A 25,172-nucleotide genomic window follows, 5' to 3' on the forward strand; every position below is an offset into this window, starting at 1 on the left:
GGGTGCAGTGAGCCGAGATGGTGCCACTGCACTCCAGCCTGGGCAACAAGAGCGAGACTCCATCTCAAAAAAAAAAAAAGAGAAACAACAAGAGCGAGACTCCATCTCAAAAAAAAAAAAAGAGAAACAACAAGAGCGAGACTCCATCTCAAAAAAAAAAAGAAAAAGAGACAGAGTCTCACTCTGTCCCCCAGGCTAAAGTGTAGTGGTGCAATCATAGCTCATGGCAGCTTCGAACTCCTGGGCTCGAGCAATTCTCCTGCTTCAGCCTCCCGAGTAGCTAGGACTACAGGCATGTTCCACCACCCCTTGCTAATTAAAACAAATTTGTTTTTCTTTTTTTTTTGTAGAGACTGGGTTTTGCTATGTTGCCCAGGCTGGTCTTGAACTCCTGGCCTCAATAGATTCCCTATTAAGTAGTTTCGATTGGCTGCTCCCACCAGGAGCACCTGGTCTCTATCAGGCACCAAACAAAAGGAACCCTGACACTCTCACCTTTCATGGCCTTGCCTATGAATTTCTTCTGCAGAAAAAGGGGAGTAGTGCTGGTAATAGCAATTCGCAGTTTTCTTTATCTCTATAAACTGGACTACAGGCTATGTTCTTCAAGGGCCACGTGTCCAAAGCTGAATTCTCCATTTCCCTCAAAACCTATTCCTTCTTTTTTTTTTTTTTTTTTTGAGACGGAGTCTCGCTCTGTCGCTCAGGCTGGAGTGCAGTGGCCGGATCTCAGCTCACTGCAAGCTCCTGCTCCCGGGTTCACGCCATTCTCCTGCCTCAGCCTCCCGAGTAGCTGGGACTACAGGCACCTGCCACCTTGCCCGGCTAGTATTTTTTTTGTATTTTTTAATAGAGACGGGGTTTCACCATGTTAGCCAGGATGGTCTCGATCTGCTGACCTCGTGATCCGCCCGTCTCGGCCTCCCAAAGTGCTGGGATTACAGGCTTGAGCCACCGCGCCCAGCCTATTCCTTCTTTTATATTATTCACCTAAATTAGTGACACTGCCTCCAGTCTCCATGATCTAATCTCAATATTTAACTCTTCCCCCACCGCCTCAAACACACTCCCTAATTCAATCAGCCAATTCTTATTTTATCTACTAAATATTTCTCAAATTGTCTATTCCTTTTTATTCCCACTGTCTGAGTCAGACCCACGTTGTTACTTTCTTGGATTATTGTAACATATCCACTGATTTCCTTCCTCTTGTCTTTCCTCATTCCCCTTTAACCTAGTCACCATGCGGTTCTGTCAGTTCCTTGCTTAAAAATCTTTCAGTGACTTATAAAACCAAGTCTAAGTTTTCGATCTTGGAAATAAAAAATACCATTCATGACATGGCTTTTCTTTATTATTTATTTATTTATTTATTTTTAGTTTCTTGTAGAGATGAGGTCTTGCTATGTTGCCCAGGCTGGTCTCAAATTCCTGGCCTCAAGCGATCCTCCTGCTTCAGCTTCCCAAAGGGTTGGAACTAGAGGCATGAGTCACCCTGCCCAGCCTCATGGCTTCTTTTTAACTTTCCAGGCTTTTATTCTGCTATTTCCTACCTCTCACTTTTTCTGGTACTCCGACTCCTCCCAAATACAGTAGTCCTCTTTTAGACAGTTTCACTTTCCACAGTTTCAGTTACCAGCAGTCAATCGAACACATTAAACAGAAAATTCCAGAAATAAATAATATGTAACTTTAATTGCATGCATTCTGCGTATCATAATGAAATCTTGCACATTCCTACTCCATCCTGCCTGGCATGTGAATCTTCCCTTTGTCCAGGGCATCCATGCTGTATACACTACCCACCCGTGAGTCACTTGGTAGACATCTTGGCTATCAGATCAAAAAAACATTTTCTATAGAGGGTTTGGTACTATCAGGCGTCTACTAGGGGTCTTGGAACATATCTCTCATGGATAAAGCGGGCCTACTGTATACCTAAAATTTTGCACTTACTGAAATCCCCTGCATAACTATGACTTATCCCTTATATCTGAGCTTAGAGGTCGTACTTTGAACCTCCAGGTTGATCTAAATGCTCTTTGTAAACCCATAGAAACTGTTCACCTGTCTTCTCACTAACCACATTATATTGATAAATAAGTGTGAGGACATTAGACTGAGGTGGTTTTAAAGGCTTGGGTTCCTGCATTAGCAGACAGAAACCTAATTCAGACTCATTTCCTCAAACACTCCCGCCCCCATCCTCCCTGCCTCAGGGCCTTTGTACTTGCTGTTTGCTCCACCTGGACCTCTTCCCTCAGTGGTCACACAGTTATGTTCTCCTTTTCACCTCTTAGTTTTGTTTTTTTTTTGTTTTGTTTTTTTTGAGACAGAGTCTCACTCTGTTGCACAGGCTGGAATGCAGTGGTGCTATCTCGGCTCACTGCAACCCCTGCCTCCTGAGTTCAAGCAATGCTCCTACTTCAGCCTCCCGAGTAGCTGGGACTACAGGTGCACGCCACCATGCCCAGCTAATTTTTTTGTATTTTTAGTAGAGATGGGATTTCACCATGTTGGCCAGGCTGGTCTTGAACTCCTGACCTCAGGTGAGGAGAGACCTGAAAGAGACCTCTCGGCCTCCCAAAGTGCTGGGATTACAGGCATGAGCCACTGCGCCGAGCCCCATTCATAGTATCACCCTCCTCAAAGAGGCCTTCTCTGGCCCCTTTATGTAATGTGGTTCCCACCTCTTCATAACACTTATCATAAACTAAAATTTTCTGATATATTTACTTGTTAACACTCTGCCCCACCTCTATTAGGAAGTAGGTAGGAGGGCAGGGAATTGTTTGACTGGTCCTCCTGTATCAGTAGAATTTAAAACAGTTCTTAGAAACAGTTGTTCAATAAATATGCAGAATGAAAGAATGAATAAATGAACAGAAAGTCTTGCGCTCAGAGTTGAGCACAAGATTTCTATCTGAACTCTCTTCAGTTTTCTGCCACTATATTCAGTTCCCCAAGAAAAATGCAAAAAGGAGACAGTTCAGCCAAGTGTACACCAACTGTTCTGATAGAGGCTGCTGCATAGTCTGTTCTCCCCTGCAGACTCCTCCAGGATCCCTGATTCTCCCTCCCCCTTCCCTCAACCTCTGACATCAACATTGACTGACAGCCAGTCCCTGCAGTCTTCCTTTCTCCATGTTTCCTGGGGCCACCATGAACTCACCGAGGTTTCTGCGGGGGTGTAAGCCAAATAGAAACTGTGAGTATACTAAGTATTATGTGGAATAAGAAAGAGGATTTATTAGAGTTTTGTAATCCCTGGATTTCTCCCTACCTCGTTTTCCTTGGTGATAGACGTGGGCCAGGCTCTTCGCTTGTGCTGGGGTTGTAAAGTCTATTCACCAACACCTTAGGATGCCAACAAGCCAACAGGCGACATTTTTGCAAACAGATTTAAATATGCATCTGTCAGATGGTCACTTGCCACATGACGTTTGTGTTCCATAATTCCACCACTTCACATCTAAATCCAGCCTTAAGGGCTCTGTAGGTTTGGTGTCTAAGGACTTGTAGAGAAGAACCACTGACACTTCTAAAATCAAATTATGTAAACTCCCTTTGAAATTGTAAGGCCTTTGTTGAGGAATGTCAACAAAGTGGTCCTGCCAGAATCTGAGAAATACCTCTGGGGCACTTTGCACAGCATACTGGCCAGGCGGGAGCGTTGCATACAGCAGATCTTGGAAATGCATTGCCTGGTTATCCTGCAAATGAAGCATTATGCATTTTTCTGGTTGAGAAGAGATAAAAACCTGGATCAGACGGAGTGAAATGTGGCCAACGTTTGGCAAGGGCTTTCCAATGAAAATAAAAGGTCGAGACAAAGAGCAGAGCATGCAGTTTCAGAACTCCTAGGAGAAAGAATTTGGTGTTTGTAATTAGAAATTTTATATCAGGTGTTAGATTCACAAAGTGGGCAGGCAACTTTCTGGAAAGCTAACTGCTGAGGACACGGAGTCACTGTGTTCACCACTGGACTGGGGCTGGCTGAAAGGGATAACTTATGGCGAGGATTGAGGACCAGACTGGGCTGAAGTCCAGCATGTCGAAGAGCAACGTGTTATCCAAGAAGAGGCAAAGGCCAAACCACAGAGAATCTGAAAGGACAAAGAAGCCACTGTTCTGCCCTGACAAGTGCCAAGAAACCTCCTTTAACCTCTTTGCTTTTACTCAAATATTTAATGGTAAACTCTTCCTTATGGCTTTTAATGGTCATATATATATATATATATGTATATACATATATATTTTTTCTGGCAAGGGTCAGAATCAGATAACATGAGTTTGGATGTATTTGAAAGTAAATGGAAAAATGGAAAATAATGATGCTGTAGTTACCAAGAAGGCTAAACGAGCTGGGAATTTGGTGGTTTCGAGGTGGATTCGGTTCTTCATTTCCTGCCACTTCAATGTTAATCTGTGTGCCATTGTGGGGGAGATACAGTGACTCATTTGCACACAGGGTCATGTAGTACTTTCTGAACTATGATAAACATTGAGAGACAGGGTACGACCATCAGAGGCAAATTTTGCCAATTAAACTATATTGTGTAGATCATAAAATGTTTTTCTAAATTAAATCAAATCAGTAAGTATTTATCAATCAGGTACTTATGTGAGAGGCTAACACACAAAAACAAACAGGATTTGAAATGCAAGGAAATGAAAAACAAGCTGGAAAATAGGAATTATAGTTGATCTTTTCTGAATTGTTTCCACAGACTCAGAGACAGGAAGTGAACTAACTAACAGCCAGAAAGGAAAATTTTTTCTGGGAAATCTCTCTTGATAGAGCCAAAACAAATATTTTGATCTGGGAGAAAACAAAAGTTTAAATGAATGTAAAACTGACCTTCACATTCAGATGCTAGATAAGTCAAAGAATTTCAATTAAATACCAATCACATATTCTGTGGTAGGTACTGCTTATAGGAAGTTGAAAAGATATGGTGGCATTTATGAGGACATTTAAACATATATTATTCTGTGCAAAACAGGCACTATTCTGTGCCAAAAAAATTTTCTTTGTCCTCAAAACTTCTTTGTTGTTGTTGTTTAGGAATGTTAGAAGGATAAGAATATTAAGAGTTATTGTTATCTGAAGTTTATGACTTTGGCAAAATCTATCAGAGACTCTTTGTCCATCAAATGAAGAAATGTGGACTGGGTGATGATATCATTAGGTGGTTTTGTTTTGGTTAATTGGCTGTAACTCAGCACCATTGATTTTTTTTTAATTACTGGCTGCTGAGAGTACTCAGCCTCCACCTTGAGTCCTTGAATCCCAGAAGGTTCTTAAAAGTCTCAATGCTATTGGGACTAACTGAAATATCAAATATCTTTGCTGTGGACTGGAATTATATCAACTTCACCATCAAATGCTAGATAAGTAAAGTGGGAAAGAACATTTAGTGTATATGTCATTTACTCACTTGTCCAGCTACCCTAAACTCTATCCTTAAATCAGATTAGGCTACCAGAAGACCATATGCCTGAACCACATTAAATTAGCCTCTCACTAAATGGCCTTTGCTGGCCACAGAGGCTCTGAGAGGCAAGGTTTCCCTAAAAAGAAGGTGAGACAAATAAAATACTGGATATGATGGAACTTTTGGAAAGACAAATGAAAAATTATTGTAAAAGGTTACAAGAAGGAAAAAGAAATAGAAACTACTGGAAGAACTAAAAGCTGTATAGAAAGGAAATTATTGCCGTAATACCCTACTTGGCTCTGCCCTGAGCAGCAATTACATGGTTACTATACTGAAAACATTGTTGAATATCTAAATAGAATTTAGTGGTAATGGATCTGAAAAACAAGAAGATTTTTAAAAAACAATTTTTTTTAATTTTAGAATAGTTTTACCAGCCTGGGCAACATGGTGAAACCCTGTCTCTACAAAAAATACAAAAAAAATTAGCTGGGTATGGTAGAGCGTGACTGTAGTCCTAGATACTTGGGGAGGCTGAAGTGGGAGGGTCACTTGAGCCAGGGAGGTTGAGGCTGCAGAGAGCCAAGAAAAAATTCTGTACTCCATCCTGGGAAAAAATTATGAAGATAGTAAAGAGTTTCCATCTATCTCATACTAGTTTTCCCTATTATTAACTCCTTACAATAATTAAGTACATCTGTTACAATTTATATATATATATAGTTGTACTAATGTTTGTTATCTAATTCCATTACTTATTCAACCCATTGAAAGACATTCTGGTTACTTTCAGTTAGAATTTTTTAATATGTTGCAAACTTTCATGTATCTGCAAAGTAATATGACTTCCAAAAAACTTACTGAATGCATTGGGATACGCTGAAGGAAGTATAATAGTTATGATGATAGTTGCTGGACATTGTGGTGTGGTGGTGAAGAATACTGGTTCTGACTTTAGACTGCTTGGGTGCTGCCACCTTCCAGTATGTGATCTTAAATGGATGACCTAACTTCTGTGTGCCTCAGTGTCCTTGTTTGTAACAGGGATAGCAATTGTACCTATAGAGTATGAAACAACACCCAGTCCAGTAGACATTACCCACTTCTGTAATTTATTTTGATTTGCACAACCATGCAGCAAGCACATTACATACATCCCTCTATGCCTTCCAGCAAAAATAGGGAAAGCTGCATTTTCCCATTTTATAGACTGAGAACCTGAAATGCAGAGACCATAAATCATTAGAACCAGGACTTGAATTGAGGTTAGTCATTTTACGAAGGCTCTGATCATTCAGCTTCATTACAGTGATTTCCCAGACCAAAAGAAAAGTTTCCTCTCACGCAGCCCTAGACATACTGGACCTGCAACACCATCTTTACTCTGGGTTGTCACATTTTATGAAGGACAAACTAGAATGTATGAAACAGATGATGATCAAGTTGATGAAAGTCTGGAAACCCTTTTAAATGAGGCGTGACTGAAGGAACTAGGGATGATTACATGGGTGAAAAAATAAAATATTAGAGATGAAGTAAACCAAAATGTTAACAATGTGTGTCTCTCAACGGTGGGTTAACAGGTGATATTTATTTTTTTATATATTTTAGATTTTCTATGGTGCATCATATATATATGTATTCGCATATATATGCATCATAGTAAATCTAGAAATATAAAAAAATAAAAATTGGCCTGGTGTGATGACTCATGCCTTGAATCCCAGCACTTTGGGAGGCCAAGGTAGGTGGATCACCTGAGGTCGGGAGTTTGAGACTAGCCTGGCCAACATGGTGAAACCCCATCTCTACTAAAATACAAAAATTAGCTGGACATGGTGGCAAGCGCCTGTATTTCTAGCTACTCGAGAGGCTGAGGCACAAGAATAGCTTGAACTCAAGAGGCAGAGGTTGCAGTGAGCTGGGATTGCGCCATTGCACTCCAGCCTGTGTGACAGAGCGAGACAGTCTCAAAATAAATAAATAAAAATAAAAATCATAATCATAAAAATACTTTCTATGATGCATATATATAACCATATATATATGCATCCGAAAATCTAGAAAATATATAAAAATGCATCATAGAAAATTTTAAAAAGAAATAAAAATATGCATATATATAAAACGTTAATAAGAAAAAATATCTTAATAAATTATGGTTAAAAAACTTAGTAGGCTGTTGTGTGAAAGACAGATTAAATGTTTTGTTTTTGACTTCAGAAGACAGTTTGTGCTCAACATGTGAAAATTATCTTGAGGCACATTTGGGCTCATTATATGTAAAATTAGCTGACACAAGGTAGCCATCTTCCTGCTACCAGAAAGGGTTTGATCACAGGCTGGGATCAGGCTAGACCAGATGACTTCTGAGATCTCTTTAGCTTTTATTCCATAACTTGGGCTTCTACTTAAGAACACAAAATGTTTTTAATTGTTTTAGCTCACGATGTACAAATTGATGCTGCTAATATAAATACATTTAGTTTATTCATCTCTCCAAGCACCCAAGAACACTTAGAGATTTGTTTTATGTATTAGGATGAAATGAACCTGTATTTTCTTAGAATAATCTGAGAAGTTTTACTCATTCAAACTAAACTTTTTTTCATCTTGTATTGGTTTCCTAGGACTGCTATAAAAAAGTACCACAATCTACATGGCTAGAAACAACAGAAAATTTTCCTCTCACAATTGCAGAGGCAAGAAGTTCCAAAATTAAAGCGTCAACAGAGCTGTGCTCCCTCAAAAGCTCTAGGAAAGAGCCCTTCCTTGCCTCTCCCAACTTCAGGCAGCTGCAGACATTCCTTGACTCGTGGCTGCATCACTCCAGTCTCTGCCTCTGTCTTCACATGACCTTCCCCTCTTCCTTCTGTGTCTCTCCTCTGCGTATCTCTTATAATGACACCGCGATATTGGATTTAGGGTCAACTTGGATAATCCAGGATCATTTCATCTTGAGATCCTTAATTACAACTCCAAAAACTTTTCCAAATAAAATCACGTTTACAAGTTCTGGGAGGTGGACATATATTTTGGGAAGGCCACCACTCAATCCACTACGCAGGTGAATTAAGATGTTTGTGAGATAGTTTAGCAATTTGCTTTCTGATACTGATTCTTTGCTCTAGTCCTTCTTCCTCTAGCCCTGCCAATCTTCCTGCCCATCTCTGATACTTATTCCAGCCAACTTCTATCTTAAGAGTCTCTGCTTTCACCTCATCCAGGAGGCCTTTCCTGACCACTGTTGTCTTGCTCACCTCTATAGGCCCAGCATTTAGTGTGGCATATCTACCAAAAGAGGTCAAAGATGATGCCCACCCTTCTTCTGAGTTACTGAGAAGTGGTAAGTTTTTAATGATGCCTGGAGAATTTCAGGGAGAGGATGACATTTGTCTTATTTGAGGGTCTGATAAATTCCAGGAGATATTTCCACTGATACCACACTGCAAATATGTAGGGGGAATGGTGCCAGGCACGGTGGCTCACGCCTGTAATCTCAGCACTTTGGGAGGCCAAGGCAGGCAGATCACCTGAGGTCAAGAGTTCAAGACCAGCCTGGCCAACATGGCGAAACTCTGTCTCTACTAAGAATACAAAAATTAGCAGGTTGTGGTGGCACACTCCTGAAATTCCAGCTTCTCGGGTGGCTGAGGCAGGAGAATCGCTTGAATGTCGGAGGCTAAGGTTGCAGTGAGCCGAGATTGTGCCACTGCACTCCAGCCTGGGTGACAGAGTGACACTCGGTCTTAAAATAAGTATATAAATAAAAATAAATAAATAAAGGGAATGAGAGGCTTAACCTAAACTGTTTTTTATTTTCAAGGCACAAGAATGTAGGGAGTTAAAGTCAAATGCCACAGTTACTAGAGGGCTAATGACTTTAATTAACTGAGTAATTTTGAGGAGTAGGAGTTTTTTGTCGTACTGTTTTTGAAAGTGGAGGATGAGGTTCTTTTGAGGAAAGCCTCACAATGTAACTAGGATGGGGTGGTGAAGGAGTAAGGGGTGAATCTTCTCTTGAGGTAGAGCAGCCCTAGTTGGTTCTAAGTGAGATAACTTGGCTAATTAAAAGCAGTTAAAATGGCACATTTTGAAGCTTTGTAGTTGATTTAAAAATTAGATTTGCTGCCCTATACGCCAGCAACTTGCTGGGAATTCATCCCTTTCCACAGTAGCTTTTTGAGAGGTGATTTATGTCTTCAGAAACCAGAAATGGTGGTTCTTGATATTGGAGCTTGATCCTGAATTGAGTGTTATTTTGACTTGGGATTAAAGGCTCTGAGGTTCATGTCTTGAGGTAGAGTTTCAACGCTTTTTGTTGTTTTTTTTTTTTTTTTTTTTTGAGGCGGAGTCTTGCTCTGTCACCCGGACTGGAGTGCAGTGGCCGGATCTCAGCTCACTGCAAGCTCCGCCTCCTGGGTTTACGCCATTCTCCTGCCTCAGGCTCCGGAGTAGCTGGGACTACAGGCGCCCGCCACCTTGCCCGGCTAGTTTTTGTATTTTTAGTAGAGATGGGGTTTCACCGTGTTAGCCAGGATGGTCTCGATCTCCTGACCTCGTGATCCGCCCATCTCGGCCTCCCAAAGTGCTGGGATTACAGGCTTGAGCCACCGCGCCCGGCCCTTTTGTTTCTTAGAGAAGAGTTAATTAATGCAGTTGTTCTGTTTTCCTTCTCTCACTGCCTGCCTGCCAGGAAAGAAATACCTGAGTCTGACTTTCCATCTCAACCTTGATCTTGAATATGTTTTTTTTGTTTTGTTTTGTTTTTGTTTTTGTTTTTGTTTTCTCAGTGAATCAAGTGAGGCAAGATCCTAAATTGAGAAAGAGGAAGCGAAAGGAGATGTTGAGGGGTAAAGAGAGGCAATGGTGTGAAACTGTATGAAGGACAGTGGAGAGGGGTCAGAATAGGGATGCATTGTCTCATTACCCAGAAGAACTAAGGACCCACTGGAGATTTAGGGGTTAAAGTCATGAATTTCAGTTACAACAAACTGACTTGCTTGTGTGTTTTTCTCCATCTATATTCAGCTGCATTGGTATAGGCATGTAGTAGGCACAGCTGCATTTAGCTCAGTGCATGGCCTTGCCAAGGGAGGAAAACAAATCAAGATGGGGGCAAGGAAGCCAAAGGTATGTTCAAGGCAATGATTAGACATCTCCAGATGCCCACTGACATGCAACCCCTGTTTATTAGTTTGCTAGGGCTATCGTAACAAAATGCCACAGACTGAGTGGTTTAAGCAACAAGAATTTATTTTCTCACAATTCTGGAAGCCAAAAGTCCAAGATCAAGGTGTCAACAGGATTGGTGTCTTCCAAGGCCTCTCTCCTTGGCTAGCCCGTGTCTGCCTTCTTGCCGTATTCTCATATGGTCTTTTCTCTGTGCATCCACATCCCTGGCATCTTTTCCTCTTCTTATAAGGACACCAGTCAGGTTGAATTAGGGTCTATCCTAATGGCCTCTTTTTAACTTGATCACCTCTTTGAAGACCCCATCTCCAAAGCACTCACACTTTTTCAGTACAAAGTAAAAAACACATTTTACATTTGACCCAGTGCACACATACATAGATATATGGGTGAAAAAATTTCCACAGGATGCACAATGCACTTTGATATTTTAGATATCTTCTTTTCTATTGAAAAAAATCTCTACAGGGATATGTTAGGCATGTCAAACAAATAATAATTACATAGTTATGTGTAGATAATAGTGTAGTAATGTAAACACTAACTATTGACTTAACAAAGAATTGTGTTCTTTTTTTTTTTTTTTTGGAAGACTGAGTTTCACTCTTGTTGCCCAGACTGGAGTGCGATGGCACAATCTCAACTAATCGAGATGTGCCACCAGGACCAGTCGATTTTTCGTACTTTTTTACTAGAGATGGGATTTCACCATGTTGGTCAGGCTGGTCTCGAAGGCCTTGGCCTCTCAAAGTGCTGGGATTACAGGCATAAGCCACCACGCCTGGCCAGAATTGTGTTCTAACTAATGGGAAGATACATGAGACATGTAAGAGAGATAAAATCCTCATCTATCATAATAGGAAATAAATTTCAAAAACAGTTGAATAGAGATATAGAATATATGCATATTATTTTAAAATATGTGAGCAAAGAATAGAAGTAACGGTTAAAAATGCTGAGCTTTCCCATCGTTAGTGAGAAGGATATGCTAGGAAGTGGGGCTCAGGAGGTGGTAACTTAGAACTGTTTTGTTTTCATTAGAAGCTTGTGAGTACCATTTGATTTTAGAATATGTATATATGTTGTTCGATGAAAATAAAAAATTGGCCGGGTGAAGTGGCTCACATACCAAGGCTCTGCCTTAAAAAAATAAAATAGGCCAAGCACAGTGGCTCATGCCTGTAATCCCAGCATTGTGAGAGGCCAAGGTGGGCGGATCACCTGAGGTCAGGAGTTCGAGACCAGCCTGACCAACATGGCGAAATCCCATCCCTACTAAAAATACAAAAATTAGCCAGGCATGGTGGCGCATGCCTGTAATCCCAGCTACTTGGGAGGCTGAGGCAGGAGAATCGCTTGAACCTGGGAGGTGGAGGTTGTAGTGAGCTGAGATCATGCCACTGCACTCTAGCCTAGGTGACAGAGCAAGACTCTGTCTCAAAAATATAATAATAAAATAACAAAATAATAATTTTGAAAAAGATGTATGGTGTATTCAGCTATCTATTCTGCTGACCCTTAGGGGCAGACCTGGTTGAGTTTCTTGCTGCACCTCCAAACCTCCACACCAACTGCTTGCAGCTGCTTTTTGCTCAGAATTTCAAGCTGTGCATTTATTTGGTAGTGTTTGTATGAGGGGTTCTTCAAAAAGCTCATGAAAAGTGTGTATTATAGAAAAACTATACATGCGTTTCAAAATATTTTTCCACCAAAATAAAGTCATACTAACTTGTTATAACATGTATGAACAGGATCTAGTTTGAGGCCCAAGAAGGATAAGACATCAGTTTGACAAGTGCCCTTATCAGAGCAATATGAATTCTACTAAAATCGAAGCAAGAATATCAAATTGATGGTGAAGCTTGGGTGAAAGAATGGTGAAATCTTGATGCTTTATGAAAAGTTTATGAGGACAATGCCCTAAAGAAATCAGCAGTTTTACAAATAGAAAACTCATTTGAAAAAGCGATGAGATGATGTTGAAGATAAAGCCTGCAGCAGCAGACCATCCACATCAATTTGCAAGGAAAATATTTATCTTGTTTGTGCCCTAATTGCAGAGGACCAGCAATTAACAGACAACACCACAGATATCTCAATTTGTTCAGCCTATACAATTCTGACTGAAAAACTGAAGTTGAGCAAACTTTCCAATCAATGGGTGCCAAAACTGTTAGGCCCAAATCACCTGCAGACAAGAGCAGGGCATTCAATGGAAATTTTAAACAAGTGAGATCAAGATCCTGAGGTACTTCTTTGAAGAGCTGTAACAGGAGATGAAAAATGACTTTACCAGCACAATCCTGAAGATAAAGCAAAATAAAAGCAATGGCTACCAAGAGGTGGAAGTGGCCCAGTCAAAGCAAAAGCAGACCAGTCAAGATCAAACAGCAAGGCAACAGTTTTGGGGATGCTCAAGGCATTTTGTTTGGTGACTTTCTGGAGAGCCAAAGAATGATAACAATGGCTTATTAAAAGAGTGTTTTGAGAAAGTTAGCAAAAGCTTTAGCGGAAAAACACCTGAGAAAGCTTCACCAGAGAGTCCTTCTCCACCATAACAATACTACTGCTCATTCCTCTCATCAAACAAGGACAATTTTGGAAGTGTTTCAATGGGAAATCATTGAACATCCACCTTACAGTCCTGATCTGACTTCTTTTTGTTTCCTAATCTTAAAAAAATCTGGGCCAGGCTCAGTGTCTCATGCCTGTAATCCCAGCACTTTGGGAGGCCAAAGCAGGTGGATCACTTGAGGTCAGGAGTTTGAGACCAGTCTGGCCATCATGGCAAAACCCCATCTCTACTAAAAATACAAAAATTAGCCAGGCATAGTGGTACATGCCTGTAATCCCAGCTACTCAGGAGGCTGAGACAGGAGAATCACTTGAACCCAGGAGGCGGAGGTTGCAGTGAACCAAGATCACGCCACTACACTCCAGCTTGAGCAAGACAACAGAGCAAGATTCTGTCTCAAAAATAAATAAATAAATAAAATTTGTAAAGGGCACCCATTTTTATTCAGCTAATAATGTATTGGGAGGATTGCTTGAGCCTGGGAGGTCAAGGTTGCAGTGAGCTGTAGTTGCACCACTGCCCTCCAGCCTGAGTGACAGAGTGAGACCCTGTGGCAAAAAAAGAAAAAAGTAAAAAAGACAGCGTTGGCACGGTTAAATTCTGAGGACCCTCAGTTCTTTAGGTATGAACTAAATGACTGCTGTCATCATTTACAAAAGTGTCTTGAACTAGATGGAGCTCATGTTGAGAAATAAAGTTTATATTTTAAATTATTATCTTTTAATTCCATTTTTCCATGAACTTTTTGAAGTCCTCTCATATTTTAGGTCAGAGGTTCCCAGTCCTTTTAGTACATGAAGATCCTTCTTTCTTTACAGAGAGCAGGGATAACCAGTGGTAAAGAGCATAGCCCCCGGAGCCAGACTCTGGGTTCAGATTCCAGCTTTGCCATTTACTATATGACCCCAGCTTGTGTCTTAACATCTCTGCCCCTCAGTTTCATTGTCAGTAACATTATCTGTAACTCACTTACAATGAAAAGTAATAGTGCTAAACATATCTTTTTCCCATAGACAAAACTATACAAGAAGCCATATTATCACAGGATGTTGCTTGTTAAACTTGGATCAGAACAAACAAGGATAGATTAAAAATTAATGACACTCGTGAGGCTTTGTATCAGTTAGTAAGTACAGTACTTACCTCATAGGAGTGTTAGGAAAATTAAACAAGATATTATTTTTTAAGTGCCTAGAGCAGTGCCCAGCATGTTAAAGAAATAAAATTTCATGAGAAAGTAGTGTCCTTTTTGAATCTACAGATTGAGAAAATATGTACCTAACACTCCAAATTACCAAGAATTCAGTAATACTATATAAAATAATTCATATTTGTTTATCATGCCTGGATTTGTACAATTTGCAAGACAGTATATCTGTGAAAGATGCTGTTACTTATCAGTCTATAAAAGCTGTTTAATATGCATACGAATTTGCAATACATCTGAGGAGGTCAGGAGTTCACAATACACGTATATGCTCCATGCACTGATCCTCAGTGTCTGCAAAGAGGACTATAATTGGTCATTTTTAACTGATTAGAATCCTTCTAGAATTTTTATGTTTACACTAATATAATGTTCTCTCTCCTCCTACCAGAGTCATGGCTCAATATGACCCGTGAGAGTTGAGTAAACGAAACCAACACATACCACAGAAGTTTGGCACCCTAAAAACTTAACCTAAGAAATGATTGACTAGAGTACTGAGAGGCATGTTTAGAATGCAAGTGTAATGAACAAAGCTTCAATCTACTTTAACCCATTGCCTGAGAATTGACTGCATTAACAAAAAAAGGGTTAGCCAACAGCAGATGCAGGGAATGGTCAGAAAACAGAAGGTGACAAGGCTTTCTTGCACTGTCTAGAGGAGAAGGTACCCCGACCTATGAACACAAATAATCCAATCTCTTGAACACAAATATCCCTACGCTGTGGAGATACAAAGCCTCATGATGGTGTCATTCATTTTTAATCTATCCTTGTTTGTTCTGATCCAAGTTTAACAAGCAACATCCTGTGATAATATGGCTTCTCGTATAGTTTTGTCTATGGGTAAAAGATATGTTTAGCACTATTACTTTTCATCGTAAGTGAGTAAATCAGCATTCTATATTACACAGCCGTTGTTATAAGTGAATTAATTAACTAATTAATTAATTTATCTTTGAGATGGAGTCTCGCTCTGTTGCCCAGGCTGGAGTGCAGTGGCTGGATCTCAGCTCACTGCAAACTCCGCCTCCCAGGTTTACACCATCCTCCTGCCTCAGCCTCCCGAGTAGCTGGGAATACAGGCGCCCACCACCTCGCCCGGCTAGTTTTTTTGTATTTTTTTAGTAGAGACGGGGTTTCACCGTGTTTGCCTGGATGGTCTTGATTTCCTGACCTCGTGATCCGCCCGTCTCGGCCTCCCAAAGTGCTGGGATTACAGGCTTGAGCCACCGCGCCCAGCCGTAACTTTGTTTTTTTTTGGTAGAGAGTGATCCCTACTGCATTGTTATCCCTCGGAAAAGTAGGCTAAGATTTTTTTTGCCTTTGATAACCAGTTCTGGTTTGGAATGTGTGCTACATTAGTGACTTATACTATGTGAATTAACTACTACTTATGTACTGTATTGATTCATTCAGTTCAATAATTATCCTGTTATAAGCAAAACATTTTGTTGGAAGATGTATGGCTATAAAGATGGATTATAGAAATGTGGAAGCAACCTAACTGTCCATCATCAGATGAATGGATAAACAAAAGGCGCCATATGCATACAATGGAATATCACTGTCTTAAAAAGGAAAGAAATTCCAGCACATGCTACATCATGGATGAACCTGGACATTATGCTAAGTGACATAACCCAGACACAAAAAGACAAATACTGTATGATTCTGCTTATATGAGGTACCTAGAGTAGCCAAACTTACAGAGATGGAAAGTAGAATGGTGGTTGCCAGCGCCTGGAGAAAGGAGGGATAGGGAGTTAGCATTTAGTGAGTACAGAGTTTGTTTTACAAGATAAAAGATTTTGGAGATGGATGGTTGCTCAACAATATGAATGTATTTAATGCCACTGAACTATCCACTGAAAAATGGTTAAGGTGGGCCAGGCGCAGTGGCTCACGCCTGTAATCCCAGCACTTTGGGAGGCCAAGGCGGGAGGATCACGAGGTCAGGATATCGAGACCATCCTGGCTAATACGGTGAAACTCCGTCTCTACTAAAACTGCAAAAAAAAATTAGCTGGGCATGGTGGTGGGCGCCTGTAGTCCCAGCAGCTCGAGAGGCTGAGGTAGGTGAATGGCGTGAACCCGGGAGGCGGAGCTTGCAGTGAGCTGAGATCGCACCACTGCACTCCAACCTGGGCAACAGAGCGATTTTTTAAATGGGGGAAATCTGGGTTTTGGTTCCTGTTCTAGGGTGCTTACTACAGCCTACAGGAGAGGCAAACAGGAGGGCTGGAATAAAGTATGGAAATTCAGGCAAAAGAAAGGTTAACACTGTAGTGAGGAGACCTCGGCCGATCTCATGAAGAAAGTAACACAAGACGTAGACTATTATGTGATTCCCTCAAAGTCTTAAAAACCACTTCATAGAAGCTTCTCATCGCTGCTTGAAAAACATCATGCCCAGGGCTGGGTACGGTGGCTCACGTCTACAATCTCAGCACTTTGGGAGGCTGAGGTGGGCAGATGTATTGAAGTCAGGAGTTCGAGACCAGCCTGGCCAACATGGCAAAATCCTGTCTGTACTAAAAATACAAAAATTAGCCGGGCGAGGTGGCACACGCCTATAATCCTAGCTATTCAGGAGACTGAGGCAGGAGAATCTCTTGAACCCGAGAGGCGGAGGTTGTAGTGAGCCGAGATTGCGACGATGCACTCCAGTCTGGGCAACAGAGCGAGACTCGAGAAAGAGAGAAAGAGAGAAAGAAAGAGAGAGAGAGAGAAGGAAGGAAGGAAGGAAGGAAGGAAGGAAGGAAGGAAGGAAGGAAAAGAAAGAAAGAAAAGAAAGAAAGGAAAGAAAGAAAGAAGGAAGGAAGGAAGGAAAGAAAGAAAGAAAGAGAAAGAAAGAAAGAAGGAAAGAAAGAAAAGAAAGAAGGAAAGAAAGAAAGAAGGAAAGAAAGGAAAGAAGGAAGGAAGGAGGGAGGGAGGGAGGGAAGGAAGGAAGGAAGGAAAGAAAGAAAGAAAGAAGAAAAGAAAGAAAGAAAGAAAGAAAGAGAAAGAAAAAAGAAAGAAAGAAAGAAAGAAAGAAAGAAAGAAAGAAAGAAAGAAAGAAAGAAAGAAAGAAATAAGAAAAAGAAAAGAAAAGAAAGAAACATTAGGCCCAGGAGATTCAGACTGCATTGCACCCCCCCCCACCTCGTTCTCAGTTCAGCCCTCGCTCCCAGGGTTTGCACCCGAAAGCCCTCGCTGGCCCAGCAGATGGCGCCGGTGCCCGCAGTGCGCCCCTCCAGGCGCAAAGGGGGCGCTCTCGCCGGGCCTCTTGTTCCTCTCCTGGATGACTCTTCCGCCTTCCGAGCCCGCCTCCTCGCCACGCCCCTGCGTCAGCGCGCTCAGCGCGTTCGCCGGCGGCGCGGCTGTGAGGAAAATGGCTGCGTCTTCGAGTGGTGAGAAGGAGAAAGAGAGGCTGGGAGGCGGCTTGGGAGTGGCAAGTGGTAACAGCACACGAGAGCGGCTGCTGTCTGCGCTTGAGGATTTGGAGGTCCTGTCTAGGTAATGCTGCGAGCCTGAGAGCCGGGCTGGAGCTAGGCCGGGGCACTGACCCCGGAGCCGGCCGGCCCAGCGTTTGTGCTCGTTCTTGGGGTTCACGGACGTGGGGTCCGCAGCCCTCCGGCACTCTGGACGGCGGTTTTTCCCGTTAGAGGGAATTTTCGTAATGATAAGAACTCGCACGGTGTGAGCCCCTTCGTCCACAGCCAGCCACTTAACCTTTATGGAACGCCGCTTGGGTGCCAAGCACTAGGGAGACAGTAGTGCAGGGTAGGCTGAATGCCGGCCGTCGAGGGAGAGAGAGATGTGTAAACTGCCTTGAAGCCTGTTTTTATTAGAGCGCTGCGCTGCGGGGTACTGGAGCACAGGGGCTAGGCACCTTTCCTGGTAGTAGTCAGGGCAGGCCCTCCGAAGAAAGGGCTGTTTGGGAAGCATGAGCTTGCCAGACTCACTAGGCAGCACAGGTAGATAGAACAGCAAGTGCAAAAAACCTGGTTTGGTGGAGTTGCAAGTTGTGTATCAGAGATAGGAGATGAAATTAAATGTCATTCTTTGTATTCTGTCGCTTTTCATGATAAGTCTTTCAAGTTGAAGCCTTCCTTGACTCCCTCACATAGACGTGGATGGTAAATTATCTTGGTTCTACCTCCTAAAATGTTGCTCACATTTGCCCTCTCGTTCCTACCCCGCTGTTCATAACTACTCTTAAATGCAGCCTCCCAAACAGTTTTAATTGCCTCATGCTTCTGCACTGTATCCTTTTATATTGGTCAAGATCAGTTTTAAAAGGCATGTTATATTACTTTTCTGCAGAAAAATGATATAAAACCTACCTCATTGGTAGATTTGCGTTGTCCAGTGAGGTAAAGTTCAAATTCTTTAGTCGGACTTCCACATCTTCAGTGCCATTCCCAGTCTTCCCCCGATTTGGTGAATGATTCTTATATCCTTCAGATTCCAGCTCAAATGTCACTTTTTCTGTAGCCAACAGTCTTTGACAGCTTTAGAATAAATCTTATCTGTTGTATTTTAAAATATACCTGATATAATCAGCACTTTATCTTTGGTGTAAATTTAGTCCTTGCCATAGTATTGCTACCAAGTTACCAGGTCAGCACAATATTTAATGATGGAAGAAAACCCTAAAACAAATAGACTCCAGAAATTAAATGGCTTATGTGTTTGATCCACCGTTTAAAATAAACTGTATTATGGCCGGGTGTGGTGGCTCACGCCTGTAATCCCAACACTTTGGGAGGCCGAGGCGAGCGGATCATTGGAATTTCTTCACAGAATGAAGCTGCTCTGGTGGTGTGACTGGCTTCCAGAAAAGTCTCATGTGCTCACTCAGACATAGTTATGTGTACTGATTCTATGATCTGTGAAGTTTTTCAGTCTCTGAATGTAATTTGTGTCTGGCTTGCATGTATGGAAATGAGAAAATTCACGAATGTACCTTACATATTTTTAGGTTGAGCCTCTTGGCTTTAAAAGATAGTGGATTTATAACTTAGGATCTTTTTTTTTTCTATTAACCTGATTATGTAGTCTTTCAGGATATTTATTACTTTGTAAAATGTAATGCAAAGAGACAGTCTTAAAAAATTGAAACACAGGTTGTAGTCTAAACATTTTTCTTAACCTGTTTGTAACTCAAAAACTCATTGTTCCATGGAACCATGTTCATAGCAGTCTTGAGGTTTCCACACCAGCCTGTTAATTCTGTTTACCTGAAAAGTGTATTACCACTAATAATGTAGGCTCTAACCCCTATGGAAATTTTATTTCTATGGGGAATTGTGGCGGGATTCTAATGCACTATGCCAGAAATGCACCTTCTTTGTAGCAGGACAGGGCTCTTACTTCCACATATTTAACCAGAGAGTGAGTATGGGCCTTCCTTTGGCCTCTTTTTCACAAATGGGGAGGACAGAGGTTTCTACTTTGTCCTGGACTGTTACAGAACATGACTAAGTCTTAGAGACTTCTACCTCCCCTCTAGTCCTGTGCCAGAGACTTCTACCTCCCCTGTACTCTTGTGCCTAAGGCAAGCCTTGTAAAGCTTTTTGTGGACTCACACTCCCAGATTTGCAAGAACAGAGGAAGGCTTATCCCACATCTCCTACCATAGCCCCACTCCAGTCAGCACCACCCCTGCCCCACCTGAAACCAGCTTTTACTTAGACTAGAGGTTCTCAACAGTTTGTGTCTCACTTGTGGCGTACACGAAAAAGTTTACGTAACATGCTGTTTTCACACACTGTTGATCCATCAGCAAGTCCTGATAGCTCTACCTCCAAAAGATATCTGAAATCTGTCCATGTTTCTCCCATCACCATTACTAAGTCCTGGAGGCTATGACCTAGCCAAAACCAATGTCATTTTTTGCCTGGAACACTACAAAAACCACCTGTTCTGGCCCTCTTACAGTCTTATTTACCAAATCGCTCAGCAGTTTTTAAAAGTATAAATCAGGTCATGCCTTTTCCCTGTTTAAAATGATCCAGTGGCTTTTCATTGAATATGGAATGAAACACTAATCTTTACCATAACTGTAAGGTCCTACGTAATCTTACCCCTAGCCACCTGGCTGCTATATCCTCACTTTGCTTTCCTCTCCCCACTGTACCAAGCCCTGGCTACACCTCCTCAGATCCATCTTTGGGGCACTGAACTATCTGTATCTTCTGCTGCACTCTTCCCTCCCAGATCTCTTGGCTGACTTCTCCCATTTAATCTGTGTCTTATGTCAAAGCTGTGCCCTTAGGAAGACCTTCTCTGACCACCCTGTTAAAGTAGCCGATCACTCCCCCAATAGTCTCTAATAAAAAATAGCTTTATTTCCTTGCCAACCCTTATCACTTTAGTTTTATTTCTTCTCTTAATAGTTCTTGTCTCTTGTATTAGAATTTAAGTGCCACTGTTCCCTTTGATACCTCGAGTATCTAGAAAGTGCCTGGCACATAATAGGCACTCAATAAGTATTTGATGAATTAGTGAATAAATGAAGACTTTACATTCTTATGTCTGTTTTTTTCATTCATTGATTACTTCATAAATAATGGTAAGGGGAAGTAGTAGCGGGAAGGGTTGGGTCCAGTTGACATGATCCAGAAAATTAATACAAGGCTAGCTGGAAGGAGGGTGGAAATTTGAAGGTAAAAATAGCGTGGTAGCCAGTGAGAAAGTACAAACACTCGGTCTGATCAGAGCAGTGTCAGGTAGCTAGTTGTGAAACTGCCCCTCCTGCATAATTTCTCAAAAGTCCCATCTATCAACAAGTTCGAAACTAATATGTAAACATTAGCTGCTACACATTTTTCCCAATCTTATTTTCCTCATCAGTTGCTAATTTTCATTTAGGGAAATTGTCATATTTATTAAATGAGCATCCTAAAAGGATATCATTTTATTATGTGTAAGGATCCCTCTTAGATATTTATTTATTATATATAAATATATCTATCCCTATAAAAACATCTATCCCTGATAGATGTTGATTTTAATTTTAAAAATTCAAATAAAGTGGAGAATCATTAAAAAATGGTCCATGCATCCCTTGTTTTATTTTACCTTAAAATATATAAACATATGTTCATTCACTAATCATGTTATGTAAGACAGGAGTCAGAAAACTTTTTCTGCAAAGACCACATAATAAATACTTTTGGGTTCGTGGGCCATATAGTCTCTGCTATAACAACTCAACTCTGCCTCTGTATTGGGAAAACTGCCATAGACTATTTGTGTATTAATGGGCAGACTGTCTTAGGAAAATGTTATTTACAAAAACTGCAGATGTCCTGGATTTGGCCTGTAGATCCCTCATGTACGAGTTTTTCTTGTATAAATCACTCATAATGCATTGTCTGCAATTTGTAGTTTGATTTCTAGATCAAATCAAAATGAGAACTTAGCCTCTCATCAAGCAGTCTTAGGGCAGACCCTTAGTTTTTATGACTTTTCCCTGGTCCATCCTTTATAGCTGTCCTTTGCAAGCCTCTATCGAGTCTTTCCAAGCATTAGGGTTTTTATAGAAAGAACTGTATTTACAATCATATTTCATTGGCATTTAGGTGATAGCTATTTATATAATGATAGTATTAAGTAGAAATGTTATAAATAAGTTTGGTAAGCAGCACAACCGAGTCTTGGTGAGCTGAAGTTCAGTCATAGCGGACTGCAGGGAATAGCCCTGGCTGTTCAGCATGCTGTGAAAGGGTTTTTGTTGTTGTTGGTTTTTCTTTTAGGGAACTTATAGAAATGCTGGCAATTTCAAGAAACCAGAAGTTGTTACAGGCTGGAGAGGAAAACCAGGTAAGTGGCTTATTTTTAAATTAATTAATTTCTCTTTGTTTTTAAATAAAAAGACAAAAACTTGATTTCTGCAAGTTTCCTATTTATATTTACTTTGAGAACAGGAATATTAGATCCTGTTAAGTTATTAATTGAAACTTTAAAATTGATACTTTCTTTGCATCATTTACTTAAGATAATAGTGTGCTTAAGAAGAATAGTTGCTTAAGGGCTTAGCAGTATTTTATTATTTTCTCTTACAATTCTAGTTATACTTACGTATTTATTTATTTTTGTCCTTTGAATTAACCAAGAAAGGCTTGTTATATGGAGATTACAACAATATTTAGAATCAAAAGTTAATGCTCAAAAACTTACCCTGTATTGTAAGTATAGTTCCCTAATGCAACTTGAACGTGAAGGGAAATAAAAGAGCATACAACTCTTACTAGACATTGCCTTATAGGTGTGAAAGTACAGGCACCTCCTCTGTGCTTTCTAATTTTCCATGGAGGGTGAACAGACTTGTTTTCCTGATTTCAGAAATTTTCTTTTTTTTTTTTTTGAGACGGGAGTTTTGTTCTGTTGCCCAGGCTGGAGTGCAGTGGCGCAATCTCAGCTCACTGCAAGCTCCGCCTCCTGGGTTCAAGCCATTCTCCTACCTCAGCTTCCCAAGTAGCTGAGACTACAGGTGCCTGCCACCAGGCCTGGCTATTTTTTTTTTTTTTTTTTTTTGTATTTTAGTAGAGACGGGGTTTCACCGTGTTAGCCAGGATGGTCTCGATCTCCTGACCTCGTGATCCACCCGCCTCAGCCTCCCAAAGTGCTGGGATTACGGGCATGAGCCACCGCACCTGGCCTCCTGATTCAGAAATTTGTTAGAGGTAAAAGGATAAATTTTATATTATGTTTTTGGCACAATTAATTTTTTCTTTTTTGAGACAAGTTCTCACTCTGTAGCCCAGGCTAGAGTGCCGTGGCGTGATGACTGCTCACTGCAGCCTCAACCTGCTGGACTCAAGCAATCTCCCACTTATCCTCACCAGTACCTGAGACTACAGGCATGCACTATAATGCCATGCTAATTTAAAAGAAATTTTTTTTTTTTTTTTGGTAGAGATATAGTCTCACTGTGTTGCCCAGGCCAGTCTTGAACTGTCTTGAACTCCTGCCCTCAAGTGATCCTCCCCACCTTGGCCTACCAAAGTGCTGGGACTACAGGCATGAGCCACCATAGCTGGCCAAAAAAAAATGTTTGAGAGAAAATGAATGGAGAGGATTAACCTTTCTAAAAATGATGTAAAGTAGAAGAGGAGACAGTAATAAATCTTTTGTCTGCATCATTATCTTAATTCTATCTTACGACGTGTTTTGAGGGCAGGGAAATCTGACAGACTCAATAGAAAAGTGTCAGTGAGCCTCAAAAGGGGAGGAGGGGATCCAGATGAGGCCACAAGCTGGGAAAAACAGCTAACCTTAGGGGTAGTAAGGTTTTTGTTTTGTTTTTTCAAAAGAGAAAGAGGCTAGAGATAAATATGTTAATAGAAGACTGCTAGTCTCTCAGGTACTCTGTTAATACCCGTGGGTTTAAATAGGAATTTATACAAAATGTGCAAGAAGTAAAATGCAAGGCTTGACTTTATTTGATAGACACTTATTAAATGCTTGCTATGAACCAGGCACACAGATTATTCAGAAGACGATAATTAAGACCTATAATCAGCGCTGACCTTTCTTGTACTTTCTAAAGAGTAGCAATTCTGTGAATTGTATCTTGTACTTAGTACTGTGGATTCCTATGTAATTTTCATTGAAACTGTTAATATTAGAGAGGGATGTGCCCATTTGAAAATTTTCTAGCCACCATTTTATTTGGATAGTTATAATGTTATATAGAATTTTAGAATTAGAAAGGATCTTAACGATGTTCAGTTCAACCTCCAGTGAGACTGAGTTCCAGGGTGGACAGATGAGCTAGAGGTTAATGGTGAGTGGAACCAGAACCTAGGTCTTCTGACTTTAGTTGGATAATTTTTTTCTACTGAACAATAATATCTAAAGAGAATATTTTTTACTCATGGGTAGTATACAAATTAGTTCAAACTGTGAAAACTTCTTGAAAGTTGTCATGGAACTAATGTGTACTACTTGCCTTAATAATACAGCTTTTACAGAAATGGAAACCTAGCTTTCTGCTACGATGTAGGAGGAATGAGGATTAGAGGTCTGTTAAATAAATGAAATATACTTTACTTTTTACAGAAAAAGCTTTCTGTTGTTATTTAAGATACTCTTAATATTTGGCAGTTTGTAGCTCAGTCTTTTGTCTATTGTATTAGAAGAATTCCTGTAAAAATGAGAGGAACTTCATGTCAAAAGGAGCTTGAAGAGGCATACTTGTATTTTTTAGTCTTCAACAAATTTTTAAAAATAGTTTTAAAATTGATTCTGAATTTTGATAGCTATTTTCTTTCTGAAGTAGTATTCTCTACTTAGCACAGTAAAGTAAGGGTATTTAGACTAAACTTGCATCTTAATTCTGTACTGGGGTGGTGATCGTAATAACTAGCCTTTGCTGAGCTCTTCCTGTATGTACTTAAAGTGTATTATATCATGAATCCTCACAAAACCTTTATGTAATGGCTACTATTAATATTATATTCCTTTTCCAATTAAGAACACAGGCTCAGAGAGGCGGGTAACTTTCCCTATGTCACACAGCTAGCAAATGGAGGACTAGAGATATGAACCACCAGACTTTCTATTTTATGTGTTTTAGCCTTCAAGGGTTTTGCCATATCTGCATACCACTTGTTTATTTACTGTTTTATGAAATCACTGTTTTTTTGTTTTGTTTTGTTTTGTTTTTGTGAGACAGAGTCTCGCTCTGTCACCCAGGCTGGAGTGCAGTGGCATGATCTGGGTTCACAGCAACCTCTGCCTCCTGGGTTCAAGGGATTCTTCT

The 25,172-nt window shown here is 40.7% G+C and overlaps 1 protein-coding gene across 1 annotated transcript in view; it reads left to right on the forward strand.

The window, feature by feature from the left end:
* The first annotated feature begins 17,734 nt into the window (after nucleotides 1-17,734).
* Nucleotides 17,735-25,172, forward strand: part of MED4 (mediator complex subunit 4) — a 20,235-nt gene continuing 12,797 nt past the window's right edge. The window contains exons 1-2 of the mRNA XM_011940551.1: nucleotides 17,735-17,914; nucleotides 22,162-22,228. Of these exons, the coding sequence (XP_011795941.1) occupies nucleotides 17,790-17,914; nucleotides 22,162-22,228 (192 nt within the window). The 5' untranslated portion in view covers nucleotides 17,735-17,789. The remainder of the gene's footprint in view (nucleotides 17,915-22,161; nucleotides 22,229-25,172) is intronic.

Source organism: Colobus angolensis, unplaced genomic scaffold, assembly GCF_000951035.1.
Source record: "Colobus angolensis palliatus isolate OR3802 unplaced genomic scaffold, Cang.pa_1.0 Scaffold101, whole genome shotgun sequence".
NCBI classification, from domain to species: domain Eukaryota; kingdom Metazoa; phylum Chordata; class Mammalia; order Primates; family Cercopithecidae; genus Colobus; species Colobus angolensis.